Below are 25,005 nucleotides of genomic sequence, written 5' to 3'. Positions count from 1 at the left end.
ATTAGCAGTCGACCCCTCAACTAGACTATTACCTTCTCTTTTTTTGGGGTTGAGAACTGTCTCATATCCAGTTTGATATGGGTTAGAGTTATTTAATTACTCTTTACACCAAGTTAATCTCTAGTAAAGTTTGATTTATTCCTAAATGTCTCTTAAACTTGCACGCGTTGTGAATGATGACAAAGTGTGATCTCTTATCTGTCAACTGCCTGACAGACTGTTCAATACGGCTACTTTTCAGCGTTTTGACAGGCTGTTCAATATGGCGGCGCCTATCTTCAGCGGGTGATAGAAAGAGATACAGAATGAGACATCGATAGTCAAATACGAATCAGGTGATCCAATCACTTTGGAATTTTGACGTTTATGCAGAAGAGATCACACTTTGTCATCATTCACAATACTTGCACGAATAGTTTAGCCAAAGGTAGATATGTGCAACAAAATTAGCTTGATCAGCTGATTTCTATCGTTTTCAATTCCCAACAAGAAAGCTATCGGTTAGGTAGCTGTGTTGTATATTACATATATTCATAGACGGAATTTAGTTTGTACTTAAAGTTAGTTGAAGCTTTTTTGACAGATAGCCAATAGAATATTATGTCAAAAAGCTGTAACTAACTTTTAATTCTTAACTAAGTTTTGACTATGAATACGCCCCATTGTTTTGTATAAGATATTAAACGTATATTATTCTTTTTATAGATGTGCTGAGAGTTTTGATGGAGATTATTTATAAGATGGATCAAATTGAACAGAATGTAAGAAGTAGGATAATAGGAGACGGAGGAAAAAGAGCATTAAAATTCACAATGATATTGTATTTAACTAGATATTTGTATTTTACAATATTCATGCAAAGTACTTTTTGTATTCCTTAAACTTAGCAACGTACACTCAGCTATAATCAAAGCGTATCAATGAAAATGGTGGAGGAAATAAAGCAAGATGTAAGTATTGTTTTTATTTAATTAATTTTACTTCTCGCTTCAATTATTCTCTAATGGCTTAGGCTTTTTTGTGTATATACTAATCTTTGCTATGCAGAATATTAGTTTCATTGGCCTTACGATAGATTACTTACTTCTTACTTAATTGGCGCTTAACCGTCTAAACGGTTATGGCCGTCCAACAACGATAGATTATTATCTTAAATATACAGCCCAATTCTCAATCCTTTTCCCGGGGAGATTTCTCCCGTTCTCCATACAAATATTTGTATGGGGAACGGGAAAAATCTCTCCGGGAAAAACATTGAGAATTGGGCTGATAACGAAAAAAGGTACCGGCCATATCTCAACCAAACCACTTTGTTGCTAAAGCTCACATCTGAGTATATAATGTTTTGTAACACCGATTTTCAACTCGTTTCTTGTTAATATATATACTTCAACAATAAACCTTCGTTTTAAACAGGCGGTACCGAAGAGTGAAGTTTTGGCGCAACAGCCCTTAATGCGAGAGTGCAAGGTGACGCTGAAGAAGGTGGAAAGCTCTGTGTGCAAAATTACTGGGGAAGTCAGAGACAAGTACATGGATGAAGTTGCCAGCGCATTGCCTCTCCAGAATGTATTAGAGGTTCTAAGGGTGGAAGAAAGATTGAAGGTAGAGGAGTATGCAGTAGCAATGGTAATTTGACCCAAAAAGTTATCTTTTACCATAATTTAATTTCGCTTTCATACTTTAGAAGGCTCATATGTTCAAAATTAAGGGCATTTCAGAGGACATACCCCGAGTAGTAAAAGAAATTTTTAGTGACACGTTGATGGAAGAGTACAACTGGGCGGGAGCAGCTGGAAAGAAAAGTCTCCAAAAGCTTTCCTTGTTCGAGACATTTCTTAGCGGTAAGATGTTATAAAGACAGATGTATTATAAATTGTATTCCTATATTGATTTTTGGTACGTTTTTAGATGTGTTCATACACCAAGGACATGCATCGTATGAAAAAGGAATGAGAAAGGCGGTTGAACTCAGCCACTACAGGATGGCACAAAGGAAATTCGGCAAAAAGCAAAAATTAGTTACTGCACAGACAAGCCCACCAGCGCAATGAATTGTTTCCTCTTTTCTTTTGCATTTAAGTTGTAGCTTTTGAATTTTCGGTTTTTTATGTTTTTGAATTTTTTTAGTTTGCGGAATATATTTAAGTTAATTAGTTACGGTTTTTAAGTTAGGCTAATGTAATATACTAACGAAGTTTTTAAGTTTTCGTAATATTTTTAAGTTAGTCAGTTACTTTTTTTAAGTTAGAATAATGTGATGTTTAAATGAAGTTTTTTAAGTTTTCGAAATATTTTTTAATTTAGTCCCAATGTTTAATTGAATTTTTTATATAGCTTTTATCATAACTACCTGAGACAAAAAGGACATATAACTAATAAATAAAAGCCTTTTTGACAAAACATGTTGTGAACAAAATTGAAAGAAATGAAATTTTAATTAATAATGAACACATAAAGAAAAGCAATCTGATATAAAAATGCAATTTATGTTTTTTTAAAGAATTAGATTTTTATGAATACTGTATCCATAAAAAAAGTAGTGATATACACATTTAAATAAGTAAAAGTTATAATAAATAATGCTATATATATATTTTTTATAGTTTTTTATCATAAGTACCTGAGAATGAAAAGACAAACAATTATTAGCTTTTTAAAGAAATAAAATTTTAATGAATACATAAAGAACAGCAATGCGATATATACGTAAATAGGTAAAGTTAGAATAAATAATGTAAGCATACTTTATTTCAAGAAACGACATTTTAATGAACAATGAAAACATTAAAAAAAGTAATCAGATATACAATAAGTAAAACTAAGTGAGAATAAATAATGTGATATATATATTTAATTGGACGTTTTGAGATCTTTTTATAGTCTTTTATCATAAGTACTATATAAAAGTGCACATATATTGAATAATAAACGAATTTTTATATACATCTGTATATGTTTTATTTATTATGATGCATCATCTGTGATTGATTTGCACATCCGGTTTGATAGATCCGCCCTGACTAATGTTTACATCATGTTTGATGGTTCCGCTCTGACTAATGTTTACATCAGGCATGATGCCTCCGCCCTGACAATTGTTTACATCCGGCATGATGCCTCCGCTTTGACAAATGTTTACATCCGGCATGATGCCTCCGCCATGACAAATGTTTACATCATGTCTGAAGCCACACGTATACAACCAAACCCATCAGGTTTGTCATACTGCTAGAGCAAACCTGATGTGATATTCGTACTGCGCCCTGATGTGATTTTCCTACAGCACTTCCTGACAGATGATCAATCATCTGATTGTCAGCTGTCTAGTAGGGTTTTTAACGCAGAGATTTGTTTTCGTTTTGAGGTTTCATTAGTTTTTGCAGCGGTTTTGAATTTATTTTGAAATGGAAATTACAATGAATTTTAAATAGTAACTTGTATCCGATATGTCAATAAGTAAACCAGAGTCGCGCTTGTCAGCAATTACGTTTTTTGCACGCATACATCCTGGGGATGTATGCGGGAGTAATGGTTTACCACTAACACCTAATTCTATTGCGATACTGGGACGTTCCCAACGACTTAAGGAGTTAAGACATCCACACTTGTGCCAGTACCTAGATTTCGTGCGTGGTAAACATGGTATGTAAACGCATTAGTGCGAACTACCATATATACAACGCCCCTTAATATAATGTATCTATTTATCAAACTTCCTTTTAGAACGCACAATTGTTGTCTCAGAATACTATGGAATTACGTTGCATGAAAGATCTCGAGCTATATTAGTGGAGCCATTCGTAGCCCGTATATTTTACCAAATCATTTGCGCACTTAAAGAACTTTCCAAACACAATTTAGTTGTTCACAATATGGAACCAAAACATATATTGCTGGATGAGTACGATAATGTTAAACTCTTTAATTATGGACTTTATCATATGACTAACGGAGGTGATTATGTTCCTTTCCCCATTGGGTAAATAATATTGCATTTACTTATATTTTCCCAAAAATTATATTTACCCATCGTCAGCAACGTTAGATATATATCGCCGGAGCGTTTTCTTGGCTCAAAAAACAACATTAAGAGTGACATTTGGTCGGTGGGAATGATTGTCGCCGAACTATTGTTGCAAACATCAATTTGGCCTAATTTGAACGTGTCAATTATAACCCGTAAAATACTCTCACTGTGTAAATCAAAAAATGTATTCGAGGAAATAGCACGCGAGCACGATTGTCTTGAACAATATGAGCAAATAAATAGGCACTTTCGGTCTATAATTGAAAGTTGTTTATGTGTAATACCTGCGAAGCGTCCACTGCCAGATTCGATTTTCTCGCACGAGTTTTTTGCCAGGGATGTAATAACCTACAGGTATACTACTCCGCAAAAGCCAGCAATCCTTCTACTTCGGTGCCCACTCGAACAAATATATTACTGGTGGCAATTGGCGGGTGGTGATGTACAGAGCGAATTAAAAAAAGAAGGTCTAATTCGTAGCGAGGCACCCATATTGGCCATACCGCAGCTGGTATGCCTTAATGGAGCAATTGTCGGACCTAAACGTAGCCAATCGTATCTTATGGATGATCGCGTGGTTCCGCTTAAATTAAATAATTTGTTTGAAAAATTATGTAATCTGCCGGCAATGGCATATTTTCCGCTAATACATTCACCAAAGTTCCCACACAATTTTGGGGCGAGTATGGAGCTATTGCCTTTGATAATACGAGAAAAAGATATAGAATATCAGTTTTATCGCGTGCGTCTTTTTTCACGTCTTCTTAAGGTACGAAAATAATAACAATATTTTACATTACTCTTACAATTGTATAATTTGCTGGAAGGGTTATCCGTATACGAGTGAAATTATACGCCAGGAGGCCGCTGCTGACATTCCACCACTTTTACGAGGTCCAATTTGGGCATGTCTTCTTGAAGTGATAGAAAATGGTAGTTATGAGAAAATTGACAAATTTACATCAACATCCACCGATCGTCAAGTGAGTACAGGTTTTTCATTATTATTGCAATTGTCTACATATAGAATTTATAGATTGATGTAGATATACCACGGTGTCATCAGTATGACGAATTATTATCTTCGCCCGAAGGTCACTGCAAGTTAAAACGTTTATTGAAAGCTTGGGTTACTTCGCACCCACAATACGTTTATTGGCAGGGGTTAGACTCACTCACAGCGCCTTTTTTATGCCTTAACTTCAATAATGAGGGTCCGTTTCTATATTAATTTAAATTACATGTCATTTGCACACATGCTTATACTATATTTTTTTGTCCTAAACCAATACAGAGTTGGCCTTTCTCAGTTTATACAAATTTATTCCAAAATATCTGCAGTGGTTTTTTCTAAAGGACAATTCAGCTATTATCAAAGAGTATCTAAGCAAATTTTCACAACTCACCGCATTCCACGAGCCAATTTTGGCTAAGCATTTATCAAGTATCAATTTTATACCAGAGCTATTTGCTATTCCTTGGTTTCTTACAATGTTTTCGCGTAAGTCTCTATTGTATTCGTATCTATACATATATTTCTAATTAAAAAAAAAATCGTTTTAGACGTGTTCCCACTTCATAAGATAATGCACCTATGGGACAAACTTATGCTGGGTGATAGTTCGTATCCATTATTCATCGGGATTGCTATATTAAAACAATTAAAAGGCACTCTTCTCAGTTCTGGGTTTAATGAGTGCATTTTACTCTTTTCGGATTTACCAGACATCGTTATGGAAACATGCGTTTTCGAATCACAAAAAATGTATGAATGCACACCAAAAAGTGTAACTCATCGTGTTCATGGACTACGTGAAAAGCACCTAAATGAATTTGTATGCTTGTTATCTGCTTTGATGTAATGAAATACACAATAATTTATATTTTTTCCAGGATATTACATCTGATGTAACTCTGAAAGAATTGCAAGCAGAGGTGTGTCCTCGTATCAGTGCAAATGATTTTACACACATTTTACATAATACTCCGACAGATATGTGCATTCTGGATATACGCAGCGCTATTGAATTTACTCACGTAAAGACGCCTTACAGCGTTAATATACCATTTAACGCATCACAACTGTTGGAGCCACGTTTAGATGCGCTAGGTATACCACAATTGGAAGAAATGTTGCAAGGTTGTATTGTAATATGTATTAGCAATACGCACGAACATGCTGTTCAGGTATGTTTGCTTTTTCTTAACGCGGTCCCATGATGCAATAAAACCAGACAGTTGAAGTCATTAGTACAACAACAAAAATTTGGCGGCCCTCATAATGCGGTCATAAATTTTAAAGTAGTAGGGAGGGAACATTTTTGTACTATTTTGCTACTTGTGTACTATCTCAGTAATGTTATGTGCGGATAAACGCCAAACTCGATATATCTCCACACTAACAGACCCGTCAGACGTTGTTCCGCCATAAATTTGGTCTATCTGCGAAAATTTAAATAAGCTTTTTCCGTCCAACTCTGCCCTCCCCTCTTCACTTTTTCTAATCCCCTTTATTCACTCCACCCTCCGTCTTTTTTGCTTCATCTATCTCTATCTTCGTCTCACTCTATCTCTTTCTCAGTCTCCTCCATCTCTCTTTTCTCTTCTCTCAAGTTTTTCTCATTCTTCTTCATCCCTTATTGCCAGTCCCAGAGGGTGGTATGTATTTTGTTCCAGTCCCATTCCGAGTCCCAGTCCCAGTCCGTCTCTGGTCTACTTCCGGAAAAAGGATCGTAAATACTAATATAGGCAAAATTATATACCAAATTTCAGGCAAATCGAATAAGACGTATGTAAATAGGTATGTGGGTATTATTAATTCATGTCTTTATTTCGGCTTCGTTTGTATACTTATCAGTTTTGCCAGGTTGATTCGACTAAATCGAATATCACAATGACAATTACTTTAAAGCTCTCAGCAACGGCTTTCATTTGATATCCATATTACACACACATTCTAGGGTATCCGGGTCCACGCTTTGGCCTTTATCTCGCGACCCTAGTCACCCAGCGGTATAAAAATTACTCTGTACTAAAGCACTCATCAACAGCTTCAATTTGATACCCATAATGTAAAAACACATCCTAGTTGTTGTTGTCGTTGTAGCAGTGCTTCGCCCCATCCAATAGGTGCGACCGATCACATGGAACTTGGGGTGGGGAGGGAGGGATAGCCTGAAGATTTAATGTGGCCATATAAATCGTTCCCGAGATGGTCGGGCTAGCACCTTAATGGTGCTGTGTTACCGGAGCGTACCGGATCTGTGTCCGGCAAAGGACCATCACATCGATAACACTCCCCAAAGCCTTCGGGGAGCAACCTTATCGCTACAACAACAACAACAACATCACAAAATGTCATCAATATCCTCTAACGGAAACATACTGTTTTAACAGGGGTGGACCATAATGTGAGGGGTGTTAGAGGCGTTGGTTCCACATTACAATTAAAGAGATGGTTTGTGTCATGTGGGGACACATTGGAAGCAGGGCGTACATTTTGTATGTCGGGGTTGATTCTGGATAGTTAAGAGTTTAACCTGTTACAGTATCCAGATCGAAGTTGAGCTAGAGTGACTCGCGTTTCCCTGGGGGAGTGTGCGTTCCTCTTCCGCAAGTTTTGGGTACTGTTCTTTGAGTACTGGATTCACCGGGCAATTCCTGGCATAAAGGTCCGACACCTGTTTGTGGAGTTCACTGAGGTTTTGTGTTTTTTTGCTACATACGGCTTGTGTTTTTTCGCTCCATACGGCTGAGTTCTCAGGTGCCGTATTTACTCAAAATGAAGACAGCCCGTGGTGGTTCTGAGAACAGTGTTTTGGCAGGCCTGTAGCTTCTTCCAGTGGGTAGTTTTTAGGCTTGGCGACCATATAGGGGCCGCGTAGCATGCAATCGGGTTCCCAATTGCTTTGTATGTGGTAATGAGCGTTTCTTTGTCTTTCCCCCAGGTACTGCCAGCAAGATATTTGAGGATTTTATTACGGCTCTGGATTTTCGGTACAATTGCGGCTGCATGCTCACCAAAATGTAGATCCTGATCAAACGTCACACCCAAGATTTTGGGGTGTAGGACAGTCGGTAGCGTAGTGCCATCGACGTGGATGTTCAAAAAGGTCGAAATTTGGGCCGTCCATGTTGTAAATAAAGTCGCGGCGGATTTAGTTGGTGATGATGCCAGGTTTCGCGAGGCGAAAAAACTGGAGAGATCAGGGAGGTAGCCATTTATTCTGTTGCAAAGCTCATCGCTCTGTGGCCCTGGGCCTATGGCCATTATTGTGCAGTCATCGGCGTAGGAAACTATAGTAACTCCTTTTGGTGACGTAGATAGCTTAGATATGTAGAAATTAAACAAAAGTGGGGATGGGACACCACTCTGTGGCACCCCTTGTTTAATTCTTCTTGGTTTTGATGTTGCATTTCTAAATTGCACCGATGCCTGCCGAACACCCAGATAATTTGCGGTCCATTTTTTAAGACATGGGGGAAGGGTAGTCCCTTCCAGGTCTTGCAGTAACGTACCACGGTTGACCGTATCAAAAGCTTTTGATAGGTCTAGCGCAACGAGTACTGTTCTATGGTGGGGGTTTTGATTTAAACCGCAATTTATCTGGGTGCTGATGGCATTTAGCGCGGTGGTGGTGCTATGGAGTTTTCTGAAGCCATGCTGATGACAGGCTAGCTGCAAATTTGCTTTGAAGTAGGGGAGCAGAATGGGTTTAAGCGTCTTGGCTACTAGCGATAGGACAGATATCGGGCGATATGACTCTCCTATTCTCCTATCGGGCGATATGACTCCATATTCTCCTGCTCCGGGAAGGTATCGAATCCAATCCGGGTCCGCCTCCTGACCCCGGTCCTGAGAAATGGTTTTGCTGCATCTGCCGGAAAAGAATCTTTTTAGGACGGTCATACTCCTCTGTTCAGTGTGTCTCGTGTAAGGGATGGTTGCATCGGACAGGTTGTTCTGGGCTTGATCCCAAAACCCGACGTCCATGTAACTTTTATAAATCTTTTGTGGCTCCTTGCTGTTCACGCCCAAGGGCGTCCCGAGTCTACGCCTAAGCGCCCCACTACCTTCCAGCAGCCCCGCTGCTCAGCAAGCCACAACAAGTACCCGCTGCTGCTCGCGCCCCACGGCGCCAACAACTCAAACAGCTGCTACCACTCATAACTACAATCTCCGTAGTAGAGTCGGAAGCAATGCTGAGCAACAGCCCCTGCCCCCGTCTTCTCCCCCCTCTTTTCCGGCAGCAATCCTGTAGGTCAGAGAAACAGACTCTTAGTCCCTACCTCCGTTTGCACCGTTTGCCAGCACAGAATATATATGTTTGCGACATCCGCCCAATGCAGCTCCTGCCTTGGGTGGTGCCACTTTCCTAGATGTTCTGGTCTCCGCGACGGCAACCCCCCGACGGGTTTCATCGCGCCATGTTGCCAGGTCGCAAACCCAAATCATCCGGGTACCCCAATGCTTGCCCAAGGACGCCCAGTCCCAGGGCCACAACAGCAATTGCGTCCTGGCCTTCCACAACCCAGGCGTAGTCACCCGTCACTTACCCCCAGAGTGGCGACGTCTCCCATGCACTTCAGAGTTCTGCAGTTAAACTGCAATGGACTAACTGGGAAGATTACGGAGATAGTCGATTTCATGAAGCGGCACAACATCCGCATTGCTGCGATTCAAGAGACTAAACTCACAGCGCGATCTGCATTGCAGACCTGCTTTGGGTATAATGTCCACAGAAAAGATCGCGAGAGCGGAAATGGAGGCGGCCTCGCGTTTATAATACACCACTCTGTGCAATATTATATATTTGATCCTGGCATCGACCGCAGGGGCAATGTCTTAGAACGTCAAGGCCTATCTGTCCGGTCAGGCGATGCAAACCTAGAAATTATCAACATCTACATCCCCCTGCCACCTGTTGCCCCAGTGAATACCGCCCTAATATCAGAGCCTTACTCACTGGCAACAATCGCATTATCTTAGGCGATTCCAATGCCCATCACGATCTATGGCATTCAAACTTGCGGGCGGACAGTAGGGGTGAGATGTTGGCGAATCAAATAGAAGAAACGACGTTCTGCACAATAAAAGGAGACGCCCCCACACGTATGGTAGGAAGCTGTCACAGTTCGCCAGATATCCGACCACCTGCCTATACTTATTTCGCTCGAGCGTACCGCCGACTTCATCGTCACCAAAAACCGCACTTTCATAAACTTTAAAAAAGGAAAGTGGGAAGAATATAAATCTTTTACAGACAACCTCTTTGCTGCCCTCCCTATCCCGACTGATTCCCGCCAAGGGGAGCGTGCCTTCCGCAAGGTCATTGAATCCGCCTCGGCACGTTTCATTCCCGCCGGGAGAATTCCCGAAATCCGGCCCACTTCCCGGCGGAGGCCGCGAACTTAGCGAGAGAACGTGACCTTATAAGGCAGCTTGATCCAGGCGACCCCCAAATAAGGGATATAAACCAACGCATCAGATTGCTTGTGGATGAACACAAGCGGGCGAAATGGGAGGAGCACCTAAGAGGTTGTTACCTCTCTACCGGTGTGGGTAAACTTTGGTCCACCGTAAAGCCCCTATCGAATCCGACTAAGCACAAAGACAAAGTTTCCATCGCCTTTGGCGACAAAGTGCTGTCGGATGCGAAAAAATGCGCGAGCGCTTTCTGCCGACAATATATAATGCACTCTACGGTCGACAAAGGGATTCAAGGGGTTGTGTAGCACAATATATAGCTTCTCCAACCCAATTGTCAACCTCACCTTCGAGCGGCGAATCCCGTTTCACTAACAGACGAGGCTCTGGCGACCCCAAGCTCCTCATGGAACTTGGGGGTGGGGAGGGAGGGATGGCCTGAAGGTTCAATGTGGCCATATAAATCGTTCCCGAGATGGTCGGGCCAGCACCTTAATGGTGCTGTGTTACCGGAGCGTATCGGATCTGTATCCGACAAAGGACCATCACATCGATAACACTCCCCAAAGCCTTCGGGGAGTAACCTAATCGCTACAACAACAACAACAACAACACGGTCGACAAAGATAGACGGAGGGCCAACAGACACGCACATAAACACAAATTCAGCGCGTCACCAATCACCATCACCGCTAAAGAGGTTGAGGACGCCATTGGTCGCGCTAAACCATCCAAAGAAGTGGGCCCAGACGGCATAGCCATGCCGATGCTTAAAAGCCTAGGGAAAGAGGGTTTCAAATATTTAGCGCAGGTCTTCAACCTGTCTCTTTCCACCTTTGTCATACCCGAGAAATGGAAAATGGTCAAGGTGGTCCCGCTACTAAAGCCTGGTAAACCAGCTAAAATAGGAGAGTTGTTGTTGTTGTTGTAGCGATAAGGTTGCTCCCCGAAGGCTTTGGGGAGTGTTATCGATGTGATGGTCATTTGCCGGATACAAATCCGGCACGCTCCGGTACCATAGCACCATTAAGGTGCTAGCCCGACCATCTCGAGAACGATTTATGTGGCCACATTAAACCTTCAGGCCATTCCCTCCCTCCCTACCCCCAAGTTCCATGAGGAGCTTGGGGTCGCCAGAGCCTCGTCTGTTAGTAAAACAGGATTCGCCGCGGATAGGTGAGGTTGACAATTGGGTTTGGAGAAGCTATATATTGCGCTGGCAACCTGAAAGGTTGCGCTACAAAGCCCCTTGAATCTGGTATTTTAGTCGCCTCTTACGACAGGCATACCTACCACGGGTATATTCTGATCCCCCAACCCGCTGGGGGAACATAGAGTCGTATCGTCCGATATCTCTCCTATCAGCAGTGGCAAAGACGCTCGAAGCCATTTTGCTCCCTTATTTCCAAGCAAATTTGCAGCTAGCCTCTCATCAGCATGGCTTCAGAAAACTCCATAGCACTACCTCCGCGCTAAATGCCATTAGCACTCAGATAAATTGCTGTTTAAATCAAAACCCCCACCATAGAACAGTACTCGTAGCGCTAGACCTATCAAAAGCCTTTGATACGGTCAACCATGGCTCGTTACTGCAAGACCTGGAAGGTTCTACCCTTCCCCCATGTCTTAAAAGGTGGACCGCAAATTATCTGGGTAGTCGGCAGGCATCGGTGCAATTTAGAAACGAAACATCAAAACCATGGAGAATTAAACAAGGGGTGCCACAGGGTGGTGTCCTATCCCCACTTTTGTTTAATTTCTACATATCTAAGCTACCTTCACCACCGGAAGGAGTCACAATCGTTTGCTACGCCGATGACAGCACAGTAATGGCTACAGTCCCAGGCCCACAGATCGATGAGCTATGCAATAAAATAAACCTCCCTGATCTCCCAAGTTTTTTCGCCTCGCGAAACCTGGCATTATCACCGACTAAATCTTCCGCGACCTTATTTACAACATGGACGTCCCAAATGTGAACCATTTTGAACATCCACGTCGATGGCACTACGCTACCGACTGTCCTACATCCCAAAATCTTGGGTGTGACGTTTGATCATGATCTACATTTTGGAGAGCACGCAGCCGCAATTGTTCCGAGAATTCAGAGCCGTAACAAAATCCTCAAATCCCTTGCTGGCAGTACCTGGGGAAAAGATATTACGTGCTACGCGTCACCCATATGGTCGCCAAGCCTAAAAATTACCCACTGGAAGAAGCTACAGGCCTGCCAAAATACTGCTCTCAGAATTGCCACTGGCTGCATAATGAGGCGAGAATACTCCCCATCAGGGAGAGAAACGAGATGCTGACCAAACAGTTCCTGTTAAATACCCAGAAACCTGGGCATCCCAACAGACATCTGATTGATGAGCCAGCACCGTCTAGGGGCTTAAGGAGTCATTTCCGTAAGCATTTTGAGGAAATACGGCACCTGAGAACCCAGCCGTATGAAGCGAAAAAACACGAGCAGGTCCTTGGTGAACTCCACAAACAGCCGTCGGACCTTTATGCCGGGAATTGCCCGGTGAATCCAGTACTCAAAGAAAAGTATCAAAAACTCGCGGAAGAGGAATGCATACTCCCCAGGGAAACGCGAGTCACTCTGGCTCAACTTCGTTCTGGATACTGTAAGAGGTTAAACTCTTACCTATCCAGAATCAACCCCGACATACAAAATGTATGCCCCGCTTGCAATGTGTCCCCACATGACACCAACCATCTCTTTAATTGTAATGTGGAACCAACGCCTCTAACACCCCTTTCCTTATGGTCCACCACTATTGAAACAGCAAGTTTCCTTGGACTCCCGTTAGAGGATATTGATGACAATCTGTGATCGGTCGCGGCTGTTAGGTGGGGCGAAGCTCTGCTACAACAACAACAACAACAACTCTCCTATGTTAGCTGGTTTCCCAGGCTTTAGTAGCGGGACCACCTTGGCCATTTTCCATTTTGCGGGTGTGACAAAGTTAGAAAGAGACAGGTTGAAGACATGTGCTAAATATTTGAAACCCTCTTTCCCTAGGCTTTTAAGCATCGGCATGGCTATGCCGTCTGGGCCCACTGCTTTGGACGGTTTAGCATGACCGATGGCATCCTCAACCTCTTTGGCGGTGATGGTAATTGGTGACGCGCTGAATTTATGTTTATATGCGTGGCTGTTGGCCCTCCGTATATCTTTGTCGACCGTAGAATGCATAATATATTGTTGGCAGAAATCGCTCGCGCATTTTTTCGCATTCGACAGCACTTTATCGCCAAAAGGTTGTCATTGTGCCTAGACGGATTCGATAGGTACTTTACGATGGACCAAAGTTTACCCACACCGGCAGAGAGGTTACAACTGCTTAGGTGCTCCTCCCATTGCGCCCGCTTGTGTTCATCCACTAGCAATCTGATGCGTTGGTTTATATCCCTTATTTGGGGGTCGCCGGGATCGAGCTGTCATAAGGTCACGTTCTCTCGCAAAACTTGCGGCCTCCGCCGGGAAGTGGGGCCAAATTTCGGGAATTCTACCGGCGGGAATGAAACGAGCCGAGGCGGATTCAATGACCTTGCGGAGAGCACGCTCCCCTTGGCGGGTATCAGTCGGGATAGGGAAGACAGCAAAGCGGTTGTCTGTAAAGGATTTGTAATCATCCCACTTTCCTTTTTTAAAGTTTATGAAAGTGCGTTTTTCTGTGACGATGAAGTCGACGGGACGCTCGAGCGAAATAAGTATAGGCAGGTGGTCGGATGCCAATGTTACCATCGGCTGCCAGTTGACGCAGTTTACGAGTTCTGCGCTCACGATTGAAATATCCGGCGAGCTGTGACAGCTTCCTACCATACGTGTGGGGGCGTCTCCGTTTATTGTGCAAAACGTCGTTTTTTCTATTTGATCCGCCAAAATCTTACCCATACTGTCCGCCCGCAAGTTTGAATGCCATAGATCGTGATGGGCATTGAAATCGCCTAATATAATGCGATTGTTGCCAGTGAGTAAGGCGCTGATATTAGGGCGGTATCCACTGGGGTGGCAGGAGGGATGTAGATGTTGATGATTTCTACGTTTGCATCGCCTAACCGGACAGATAAGCCTTGTCGTTCTAAGACACTGTCCCTGCGGCCGATTTCGGGATCAAATATATGATATTGCACAGAGTGGTGTATGATAAACGCGAGGCCGCCTCTATTTCCGCTCTCGCGATCTTTTCTGTGGACATTATACCCAGAACAGGTCTGCAGAGCAGATCTTGCTGTGAGTTTAGTGTCTTGAATCGCAGCAATGAGGATGTTGTGCCGCTTCATGAAATCGACTATTTCCGCGATCTTCCTAGTTAATCCAATGACAGTTTAACTGCAGAATTCTGAAGTGCATAAGGGCAGACGTCGTCAGTCTGGGAGTAAGTGACGGAGTGAGTTGCGCAGCCTCAATTGTTCCGAAAATTAAGAGCCGTAATAAAATCCTCAAATCCTTTGCTGGCAGTACTTGGGGAAAAGACAAAGAAACGCTCATTACCACATACAAAGCAATTGGCCAGCCGTTTGCGTGTTACGCGTCCCCTGTATGGTCGCCAAGCCTAAAAACTACCCACTGGAAGAAGCTACAGGCCTGCCAAAATACTGCGCTTACAACCGCCACGGGCTGTCTTCTATGTCCCCAGAACACCATCTACATAATGAGGCAAGAATACTCCCCATTAAGGAGAGAAATGAGATGCTAACCAAACAGTTCCTGTTGAATACCCAGAAACCTGGGCATCCCAACAGACATCTGATTGATGAGCCAGCACCGCAGAGGGACTTAAGGAGTCATCTCCCTAAGCATTTTGAAGAAATACGGCACCTGAGAACTCCGCCGTATGAAGCAAAAAAACAAGCAGGTCCTTGGTGAACTCCACAAACAGGCGTCGGACCTTTATGCCGGGAATTGCCCGGTGAATCCAGTACTCGGGGAACAGTACCCAACACTTGCGGAAGAGGAACGCATACTCCCCAGGGAGACGCGAGTCACTCTGGCTCAACTTCGTTCTGGATACTGTAACAGGTTAAACTCTTACATATCCAGAATCAACCCCGACATACAAAATGTATGCCCGGCTTGCAATGTGTCCCCACATGACACCAACCATCTCTTTAATTGTAATGTGGAACAAACGCCTCTAACACCCCTTTCATTATGGCCCACCCCTGTCGAAACAGCAAGTTTCCTTGGACTCCCGTTAGATCGGTCGAAGCTATTAGGTGGGGCGAAACATTGCTACAACAACAACAACAGCCTTCCGCAACCCCATTGTCATCTTCACCTATGCGAAGCGAATCCTGCTACAAATATGCATGTATCATAAACATATTTAGCAGTTGAGGTTCTGGCGACCCCAATTTCCTCATGGAACTAGGGGGTGGGGACGGGATGGCCTAGAAGGTTCAATGTGGTCAGATTAAATTGTTCCCAAGATGGTTGGGCTAGTACCTTAATGGTGCTTGTTACCGGAACGTACCGGATCTACATATATCCGCCAAAGTATCATCAGCATCGACAACTCTCCACAAAACCTTCGGGGAGTGTCTTTATCGCTACAACAACAACAGGACGAGTTTTTTCAAACGCAACTTCATTTTGTAATATTCACTTCACCTGTCTGGTTTTATTGCGTCATGTGCGGTCCTATGCGATTATATATACTACTACTATTGCAGTTTTCGACATTTTTGGTGGAATGTGGAGTATTGCGTGTTTGTATTTTACATAAAGGATTTAATATTTTACACACCATCGAACCGAATATACTTATTTCAAATTGATATCTAATAAACTAGATTAATAAGCATTTTGTTTTGTATTCATATGTATATCAGAAATAAAATAACTTTTGCGTATTTAAAGTCAACTTGGGGCATTGTTTCATAGGGTTGACAGGGACAATTTGGCATGAACGACTTTTGTCTTTTCTGCTCTCGCTATTCCTACTGATGTCCGGCAAGGCGAGCCTGCGTTCCGCAAGTTCATCGCTTGTGCTTTGGTACGCTTTATTCCGGTGAGTCAAATACCTGAAACCATACCTCGTTTTCCGGCTGAAGCTGCAAGCTTAGCTAGAGAACGTGACCTAGCAAGACAACTTGACTCTAAGAGAGGCTCATATTAGGAATATCAATTCGCTTCCCAAGGCAGCCGGTTCTATGTACCAGACCGACTCGGGATTTTTCCCGATTAAGGGCTGTCATTTTTAACCCCATTTAATGTGTTGCGTCCCTCCCACAAATTGTCATCCTCCCATCAGATCCTTGCAGCGGGACTGCGCCATACTCTCCTGCTCCAGGATGGTATCGAACCCAATTCGGGTCCTACACCTGACCCCGGTCGTGAGACACAGTTTTGCTGCGTGGGCCGGAAAATAATCTTTTTAGGACGGTCACACTCTTGTCAGTGTGTCACGTGCAAGGGATGGTTGCATCGGCCAGGTTGTTCTGTGCTAGAATCCAAAAGGCGACGTCCACGTAACTTTTATATATCTTTTGTGGCTCCTTACTATTCACGCTTAAGGGCGTCCCGTTGTCTGCGCCTTAGCGCCCTTCCACTACCTTCCAGCAGCCCTGCTGCTCAGCAAGCCACAACAAGTACCCGTTGCTGGGCGCGTCCCATGGCGCCAGTAGCTCATACGGCCGCTCCTACTCATAACTACAGTCTCCGTAGTAGAGTCGGTAGTAATGCCAAGCGTCAGCCCTCGCCCACGTCTTCTTCTCCCCCTATTTCCGGCACTAGCGATCGTGCAGGTCAGGGAAACAGACAGTTCCTACCACCTTTTGCACCGTCTGTCAGAATAGAATATATATGTTTGCAACATCTGCCCAATGAAGCTCCTGTCTTGGACGGTGCCACTTTCCTAGATGTTCTGGTCTCAGCGACGGCAACCCCCAGACGGGTTTCATCGCGCCATGCTGCCAGGCCGCAAACCCAACTACACCGGGTACCCCAATGCTTACGTCCTGTCCCAGGGCCACAACATCAATTGCGTCTTGGTCTCTATCAACTCAGGCGTAGTCACCCGTCACTTACCCCTAGAGTGACGACGTCTCCCCCGTTGCACCTCAGAATTCTGCAGTTAAATTGTGATGGATTAGCTGGGGATATAGTTGATTTTATGAAGCGGCATAGCATCCCCATTGCTGCGACCCAAGAGACCAAACTCTCAGCAGGATCTGCTCTGCAGACTTGCTCTGGGTATAAGGTCCACAGAAAAGATCGTGAGAGCGGAAATGGAGGCGGTCTCGCGTTTATCATCCACCAATCAGTGCAATATAATCTATTCGATCCCGACATCGGCCACAGGGACAGTGTCCTAGAATGTCATGGCATATCTGTCCGGCAAGGCGATGTAAACCTAGAAATCATCAACATCTACATTCTTCCTGTCACCTGTTGCCTCAGTGGATACCGCCCTGATATCACAGCACTACTCACCGCCGATAATCGCATTATCTTAGGCGATTTCAATGCCCATGTTGTTGTTGTTGCTGTTGTTGTAGCGATAAAGTTACTCCCCGAAGGCTTTGGGGAGTTTTATCGATGTGATGTTCCTTTGCCGGATACAGATCCGGTACTCTCCAGTAACACAGCGCCATTAAGGTACTAGACCGCATCTCGGGAACGATTTATATGGCCACATTAAACCTTCAGGCTATTCCTCCCTCCCCACCCCCAAGTTCCATGAGGAGCTTGGGGTCGCCAGAGCCTCGTCTGTTAGTGAAACAGGATTTGCCACGGATAGGTGAGGTTGACAATTGGATTTGGAGAAGCTATATATTGCGTCGGCAACCTGAAATGGTTGCGCTACACAGCCCATCATGATCTATGGCATTCAATCCTACAGGCGGAAGCAGGGGTGAGATGTTGGCGGACCAAATAGAGGAAACGACGTTCTGCACAATAAACGGAGACGCCCCCACTCGTATGGTAGGAAGCTGTCACAGTTCGCCAGATCTATCCATCGTGAGCGCAGGTTTAGTAAACTGCGCCAACTGGCAGACGATGGTAACATTGGCATCTGAGCACCTGCCTATACTTCTTTCGCTCGATTGATCCGCCGACTTCATCACTACCGAGAACCGCACTTTCATCAACTTTAGGAAAGGGATGAATACAAATCCTTTACAGACAATCGCTTTGCTGCCCTCCCTATCTCGACTGATGCCCGCCAAGGGGAACGTGCTTTCCGCAAGATCATTGAATCCGTCTCGGCTCGGTTTATTTCCGCCGGAAGAATTCCGGAAAGCCGGCCTCATTTTCCGGCGGAGGTCGCAAATTTAGCGAGAGAACGTGACCTTATAAGACAAACGACTCCGGCGATCCCCAAATAAGGGATATAAACTAGCACATCAGATTGCTTGTAGATAAACACAAGCGGGCGAAATGGGAGGAGCATTTAAAGAATTGTAACCTCTCTGCCGGTGTGGGTAAGCTTTGGTTCACCGCAAAGTCCCTATCGAATCCGTCTAAGCACAATGACAAAATCTCCATCGCCTTTGGCTATAAAGTGCTGTCGGATGCAAAAAAATGTGCGAACGCTTTTTGCCGACAATATGTAAAGCATTTCACGTTTGACAAAGTTAGACGGCGGGCCAACAGACGCGCACACAAGCATAAATACAGCGCGTCCCCAATTACCATCACCGCCAAAGAGGTTGAGGATGCCATCGTTCATGTTAAACCAGCTAAAGCAGTGGGCCCAGACGGTATAGCCATGCCGATGCTTAAAAACCTAAGCAAAGAGGGATTTAATTATTTAGCATGTCTTGTCTCTTTCCACCTACGTCATCCCCGAAAAACAGAAAATGGGCAAGGTGGCTCCGCTACTAAAGCCTGGGAAACCAGCTAACATAGGGGCATCTTACCGTCCGATATCTCTCCCATCGCCAGTAGCCAAGACACTTGAAGCTATTCTGCTTCCCTACTTCAATGCAAATTTGCAACTAGCCAATCATCAGCATGGCTTCCGAAAATTACATACCACTTCCACCGCGCTAAATGCCATTAGTTCTCAGATAAATTGCAAATTAAATCAAAACCGCACCATAGGACAGTACTCGTTGCGTTAGACCTGTCAAAAAGTTTTGACGGTCGACCATGGCACGTTACTGCAAGACCTGGAAGGGACCGCAAATTATCTGTCTGGTCGGCAAGCATCGGTGCAATTAAGGAATGTAACACCCAAACCAAGACGAATTAAACCAGGGGTGCCACATGGTGGAGTTCTATCCCCACTTTTGTTTAACTTCTACATATCAAAGCTACCTTCAATACCAGAAGGTCACTACGTTTCCAACGCCGATGAGTGCACAACAATGGCCACAGGCCCAGGTCCACAGATCGATGAGCTTTGTAGCAAAATAAACAGCTATCTTCCTGATCTCTCCAGTTTCTAAGCCTCCCGAAACCTGACATTGTCACCGACCAAATCATTGGTGACCTTATTTACAATACGGACGCGCCAAATGTCGACCATATTAAACATCCTCGTCGATGTCATCACGCTACCGACTGTCATACACCCTAAAATCTTGGATGTGACGTTCGATCAGGATCTACATTTTAGAGAGCATACAGCCGCAATTGTAACCACTTATAAAAAGCAATTGGCCCGCCCATGGCATGCTACGCGTCCCCGATATGGTTGCGAAGCGTAAAGGTTACGGACTGGAAGAAAATATAGCCTGCCAAAATACTGCTCAGAACGGTTACGGGCTGTCTTCTTATGTCCCCAGAAACCATCTATATAAAGAGGCGAGAGTACCCCCCAATTCCCACAGCGGGTTAGGGGGTTAGAATATACCCGCGGTAGGTATGCCAGTCGTAAGAGGCGACTAAAATACCAAACAGATTCAGCGCAACCCTTTCAGGTTGCCAGCGAAATGCCAAGGCTATGGCGACCCCGAACTCCTCATGGATCTAGGGGGTGGGAGGGCGGTATGGCCTAGAAGGTCGCATGTGTTCATAACAAATCGTTCTAGAGATGGTCGGGCTTGGTACCGGAACGTACCGGATCTGTATCCGGAAAAGGAACATCACATCGATAAAACTCCCCAAAGCCTTCGGGAAGTAACTTTATCGCTACAACAACAGCAACAACAACACGGTCGACAAAGATAGACGGAGGGCCAACAGACACTAACCACTATTATTTTTCGCGTATCAATTTTTTGAGTGAGCTCCATACATTCCGACAGCTTTTGGTATTTTCTAATATTATTTTTGATTTTTTTTTCTTTTAGCATGGAGCTTTGAAATGCTCTCTTTTTCATTTTTTAAACTTATTTTTTATATGGTTTTCGTCGGTTGAAAATGGCGGAATTTAAAAAATAACAATACAACCGTGATAATCATTTGATTGTCATATGACAGTCAGTACCCAGCAAAAATCTAGTGACCAAAGATGGCGACCAACAACAAAATATCCCACATTGTTCCACAATTATTAGTATGGCAGAATGAGATGGCCTAATTGAAATGCCCGATACATATATGCTTGCCTTTTCTTACATGCTATGTACCCTCAAATACGTCACAAAAATTTTATGCGAATCCACCATTTGTTATTTTCAGCTTGAAACGCAACAGCAGAGTAAGAAAAATTTATTTACAAATAATTTAGGATATAATAAAAACTAAATTTAAATTAAGTGTTGTGTGCGCTACGGTATTTGCATTTATATTTTCCACAAAGGAACCAAAATCAAGTGATTTTTAATGGATGTAGGTTATTGCATTTTTGGTAGCATCTACAGTGAATAATTCAATTCGTGCATATAAAAAACGTTTATACATAAATTAATATGAGCTATGGAATTTTCAATGAAACTAGGTGCCGTACTATTGGTGTCCTGTGAAAATTATAGATGTAAATGGTGAAGAAAAAGAATTTCCATTGACAAAAAGTGATTTATCAACATATCTTCCCAATCGCTTAGCGCTGAGTTTTGAAGCAGAAGAGGTACGTCATTGCATTTTAGAGCACAAAACACAAAGTGATTTACTTGATCACAAAGAAAGTTTGGCATTGTAATATATTGAGGATCAAATTCGTAGACAATTGGGCGTTACTTACGCAGAGGATAAAACAAATTTGTGCAAATTGTTCGAATAAGAAATTCACATCGGAATTTTAAAACAATTGTTTTTTTTTTTTTAATTAAATTAATATATGTAACATGTAACTAACAAAAATATCTACGAGCTTTTCAATGCTTTTTATACCCGCGTACTAGCTGCATATCCTCATCTTCGTATTCAGCATCCTGTTTTCGTTTCAATTCCCGTGCGTACAAGTCTTTAAATGCTTCAAATTCAGCAAGTGTAACATGGCACACCTTAGTTGCAAATGCATTGTCCGATTTATTGGTTATTTGATATAAAAGTGGATTCTTAGTTGGCTCATCTGGATCTACTTTAAGTGGTCTTGGTTTGAATAGACCCAGTCTTTCAAGAAAGACATGGCGGCAACGTATCTCCTCTAATGGCTTAGATAACGCTTCTGATTTTATTTTTTCAGGTATTTCCGCACGCATTACCTCTTTCAAGTACGTCACCTTTTCTTCGGCACGTCGCTCCGACAGTTCAAGTAAATCCGGACAATTCATTAACAATTTCCAAACATTTTTGCTAGTGCCAGCAAATGATTTCAAATAACCAATATGTTTACGTAAACGCATGTTTTCGTTCACATCTAAAAGTTCTGGATATTTTGTTAGCATTAAAAACATTAGCTTCTCGGTGAATTGAAAGCTGCGCCAAAATTCCATTGCATCAACTAGACGTTGTGTCGGACGTGCAAACACCTCCGGATTACCGGTTGCAATGCGCAGGAAATTGCTCGTATTGAGACCGTGATTCATGAGTGTTTCATGTGCATTACGCCATTGTGCCGGGACACTCTAGCCAACAAAGGATTCACTCTCACAGCTTCGTCTATGTGCGCTTGATCCAATGGTGTTTCATCATCGAGCACTGTGCTCACCGTACTTGGTGTTGATAGCTGTTGGTCATGTATGAACTAAATTAAAAATATTCATTAACTCATTAATTTTAATCTTACTTGCTGTCTTCTGTGAAGCAACGGCACATATTTATTGGAATTTGTTAAAAATTTCCGCAACATTACGAAAGCTATAGGAACCTCGGTTCAAAACAAATAGAACAGCAGATTGCGGTGATGTGATGCCGTACTGTAAATGGCCTCGTCAAAATGGCTGCGTCACAATCGGCGCTTTCAGGAAACTTGTATTGAGCAACAATGCAAAGAGGATAAATAAAATAAGAGCCACCAGTCTGCTACGAGTGGCGAGTAACTCCCAGAAATCAAAAAATATATGCCGAATTTTTTCAAAGAGGGACATTTTTGAATTGTCTCGCATTTATTCCTACAGTGTAGATACTTTATGCAACTGTGATTTTTGGAAAGAGAATTAATTAGTTAATTAAATACAGGCGGAAAAATAAACGCAAGTACCCCACGAAAATGGTTAGAAGACATTTTATGCACATCTCGCCCAAAAAAACAGCGACTTCCTCTTAGAAAACATTGAGCATACGTCTCTTCATAACTTATCCTCTTTGCTTTGGCTTTTTACGTTTATCGCGTCACTAAAGCTGCAGACATTGGTGCTTTATCGGTAACCTTATAACAGCTGATTCGACCAACCTTATGAGAATCAATGCAATCAATTATTGTTGCCGATAAGGTCGTAAACATATCGTAGCCAACCAATTGGTTTTTGGGTTACCGTCGTAACAATAAACAGCTGATTACGTTAGGGATACGACTACATCATCGGTGTAGCACAACACAGCGCGTCCTTTCACTCCTCCTTAATACAACGAGTACCGTTTTGAATAATGCGGCTACTTCCTTAACCAACGAAGGAACATTCCCTACAACAAACGAAAATATAATGGCGATACTACAAACAATATTACAGAAGCATATCGACCTGGAATTTAGATTGACTAAGATTGAAGAAAAGGTGCATAGTGAAATATTGAACTGTTATTTGTGAAACCCTAGTAATTGTAGCCGCAATACCTTGATTCTCTTTAATTATTATTTATGCTATAATTTCAGCTTCCAGAATTGGCAGAAGTCATGGCTCAACATTGGAAGAAAACGCACAAAATAGTATGCCGTATCAGCGGAGAAATGGAAAATGATACTCACACCGAGCTCTCTATCGTTATGCCACTAACATCGTTGGATTCAGTTTATGACATTGAGAAAAAGTTGGACTCAGATGATTATCAAGAAGCAATGGTATTTTTGAATATTTTTAATTGTATTTCATAACTTAAATTGGTGGTTTTCATTTAGAAATCATATATCTTTATGCTGAAAGATGCATCATCAGACATTATTGGAGTAATGAGAAAACTTTTCTCTGACAACGTTCTTTTCAATTTTAACTGGGACGGAGTACATGGCAAACGATCTTTATCTAAACTGAAACTCGTGAACAGCGTACTTTTTGGTAGTGTAATTTAAATTGTTTTAAAATGTCATTATTTTCATTGTCCATTCCTATTAATTTAGACGTTTTCAAACTGCAAGGCAGGATCGACTTCGAAGACAGCATGAGACGGTGTTTAACGCTGAGCCACAACTGGCATAAACAAAGGCGGTATCTGAGCAATAAATCCAGCTCTGCAACAGCATAAGCCTACATACAACAAACGAACAAGACACACTGAAATAATCTTGATTAAAAACTATATAAGAACCTAATAATTCTAAGTTTTTTCCTACGTTCCTATTCTAAGGTTTTTATGCCTAATTAAAATAATATTCAACAATCGCACAAAGTTTGCAAAGATTTTTAAAGCAATTTAAATGCAACAAATTTGTCAATAATTTTTAACCAAAAATTTATAAACTAGATGTATAAGGAAAAAGTATTTTGATATAAATATTTGTAATGAACTTAACTGAAATAATTCTAACTTTTTTCCTACGTTACTAATCTAAGCTTTTTATGCTCTAATTAAAATAATATTCAACAATCGCCCAAAGTTTGCAGAGAATTTTAAAGCAATTTAATTGCAACGAATTTGTCAATAATTTTTAACCAAAAATTTATAAACTAGATGTATAAGAAATAAGTATTTTGAATATACATATTTGTGATGAACTTAACTGAAATAATTCTAAGTTTTTTCCTACGTTACTAATCTAAGCTTTTTATGCTCTAATTAAAATAATATTCAACAATCGCACAAAATTTGCAAAGATCTTTAAAGCAATCTAATTGCAACGAATTTGTCAATAATTTTTAACCAAAATTTATAAAATAGATGTATAACAAAAAATATTTTGAATATAAATGATTGCTGATGAATTTAACTGACAGTACCAATACCATCAACTAAATAGTCCTTATAAATATTGTAATCACATAATTCAAAACAAAAAATTACTATGAGTACCTACGTTTATTATTGCAAAATCACGAAGAAAAAAAATTGCATGAAGTACATTCAATCTAAAATTATTCCACTGAATGCATATATCGCATTTTAAAC

General features: G+C 42.2%; 3 protein-coding genes and 1 pseudogene across 6 annotated transcripts; 3 read left to right on the top strand and 1 right to left on the bottom strand.

The window, feature by feature from the left end:
- The first annotated feature begins 600 nt into the window (after positions 1 to 600).
- On the top strand, positions 601 to 2,294 carry LOC137248651 (uncharacterized). Its single transcript, XM_067779553.1, has 6 exons — positions 601 to 613; positions 706 to 761; positions 888 to 950; positions 1,417 to 1,629; positions 1,688 to 1,844; positions 1,912 to 2,294. The coding sequence occupies exons 1-6, from the start codon at positions 601 to 603 to the stop codon at positions 2,052 to 2,054; spliced, it is 645 nt and encodes a 214-aa protein (XP_067635654.1). The 3' UTR covers positions 2,055 to 2,294.
- A 1,046-nt stretch (positions 2,295 to 3,340) lies between these two features.
- On the top strand, positions 3,341 to 16,333 carry LOC137250165 (TBC domain-containing protein kinase-like protein). Its single transcript, XM_067782547.1, has 9 exons — positions 3,341 to 3,645; positions 3,727 to 3,982; positions 4,040 to 4,799; positions 4,858 to 5,013; positions 5,067 to 5,244; positions 5,325 to 5,531; positions 5,594 to 5,865; positions 5,924 to 6,217; positions 16,143 to 16,333. Exons 1-9 carry the CDS (start codon positions 3,450 to 3,452, stop codon positions 16,245 to 16,247), a joined length of 2,424 nt encoding a protein of 807 aa, XP_067638648.1. The 5' UTR covers positions 3,341 to 3,449; the 3' UTR covers positions 16,248 to 16,333.
- A 4,263-nt stretch (positions 16,334 to 20,596) lies between these two features.
- LOC137250166 (uncharacterized) lies at positions 20,597 to 24,628 on the top strand. Of its 4 annotated transcripts, none has more exons than XM_067782548.1 (5): positions 20,597 to 21,192; positions 21,302 to 21,430; positions 23,558 to 23,743; positions 23,801 to 23,957; positions 24,020 to 24,628. In XM_067782548.1, exons 1-5 carry the CDS (start codon positions 21,187 to 21,189, stop codon positions 24,142 to 24,144), a joined length of 603 nt encoding a protein of 200 aa, XP_067638649.1. In that variant the 5' UTR covers positions 20,597 to 21,186; the 3' UTR covers positions 24,145 to 24,628. The 4 variants fall into 4 exon arrangements, with proteins under 4 accessions (XP_067638649.1, XP_067638650.1, XP_067638652.1 ...); XM_067782549.1 differs by having other exon boundaries at positions 20,609 to 21,344; positions 21,408 to 23,459; XM_067782551.1 differs by adding an exon at positions 23,251 to 23,459 and having other exon boundaries at positions 20,609 to 21,430.
- LOC137247712 (transcription termination factor 4, mitochondrial-like) lies at positions 21,435 to 22,594 on the bottom strand (annotated as a pseudogene).
- Positions 24,629 to 25,005: the final 377 nt, after the last annotated feature.

Source organism: Eurosta solidaginis, chromosome 4 (assembly GCF_040869045.1).
Source record: "Eurosta solidaginis isolate ZX-2024a chromosome 4, ASM4086904v1, whole genome shotgun sequence".
Classification (NCBI taxonomy): domain Eukaryota; kingdom Metazoa; phylum Arthropoda; class Insecta; order Diptera; family Tephritidae; genus Eurosta; species Eurosta solidaginis.
The sequence above is the reverse complement of the archived record's forward strand: the minus strand, read 5'-3'. Positions and strand labels throughout refer to the sequence as shown.

What these genes read in the sequence shown, in the direction of transcription:
- LOC137250166 (XM_067782548.1), top strand. An exon ending in TGAGTTTTGAAGCAGAAGAG is followed by an intron (nt 21,431 to 23,557) that starts GTACGTCATTGC and finishes CTATAATTTCAG; the next exon opens with CTTCCAGAATTGGCAGAAGT. An exon ending in CGTGAACAGCGTACTTTTTG is followed by an intron (nt 23,958 to 24,019) that starts GTAGTGTAATTT and finishes CTATTAATTTAG; the next exon opens with ACGTTTTCAAACTGCAAGGC.
- LOC137248651 (XM_067779553.1), top strand. An exon ending in AGGAGTATGCAGTAGCAATG is followed by an intron (nt 1,630 to 1,687) that starts GTAATTTGACCC and finishes TTCATACTTTAG; the next exon opens with AAGGCTCATATGTTCAAAAT. An exon ending in GTTCGAGACATTTCTTAGCG is followed by an intron (nt 1,845 to 1,911) that starts GTAAGATGTTAT and finishes GTACGTTTTTAG; the next exon opens with ATGTGTTCATACACCAAGGA.
- LOC137250165 (XM_067782547.1), top strand. Translation starts at nt 3,450, where the DNA reads ATGTCAATAAGTAAACCAGAGTCGCGCTTGTCAGCAATTACGTTTTTT. An exon ending in CAACATCCACCGATCGTCAA is followed by an intron (nt 5,014 to 5,066) that starts GTGAGTACAGGT and finishes TAGAATTTATAG; the next exon opens with ATTGATGTAGATATACCACG. An exon ending in GTTTCTTACAATGTTTTCGC is followed by an intron (nt 5,532 to 5,593) that starts GTAAGTCTCTAT and finishes AAATCGTTTTAG; the next exon opens with ACGTGTTCCCACTTCATAAG.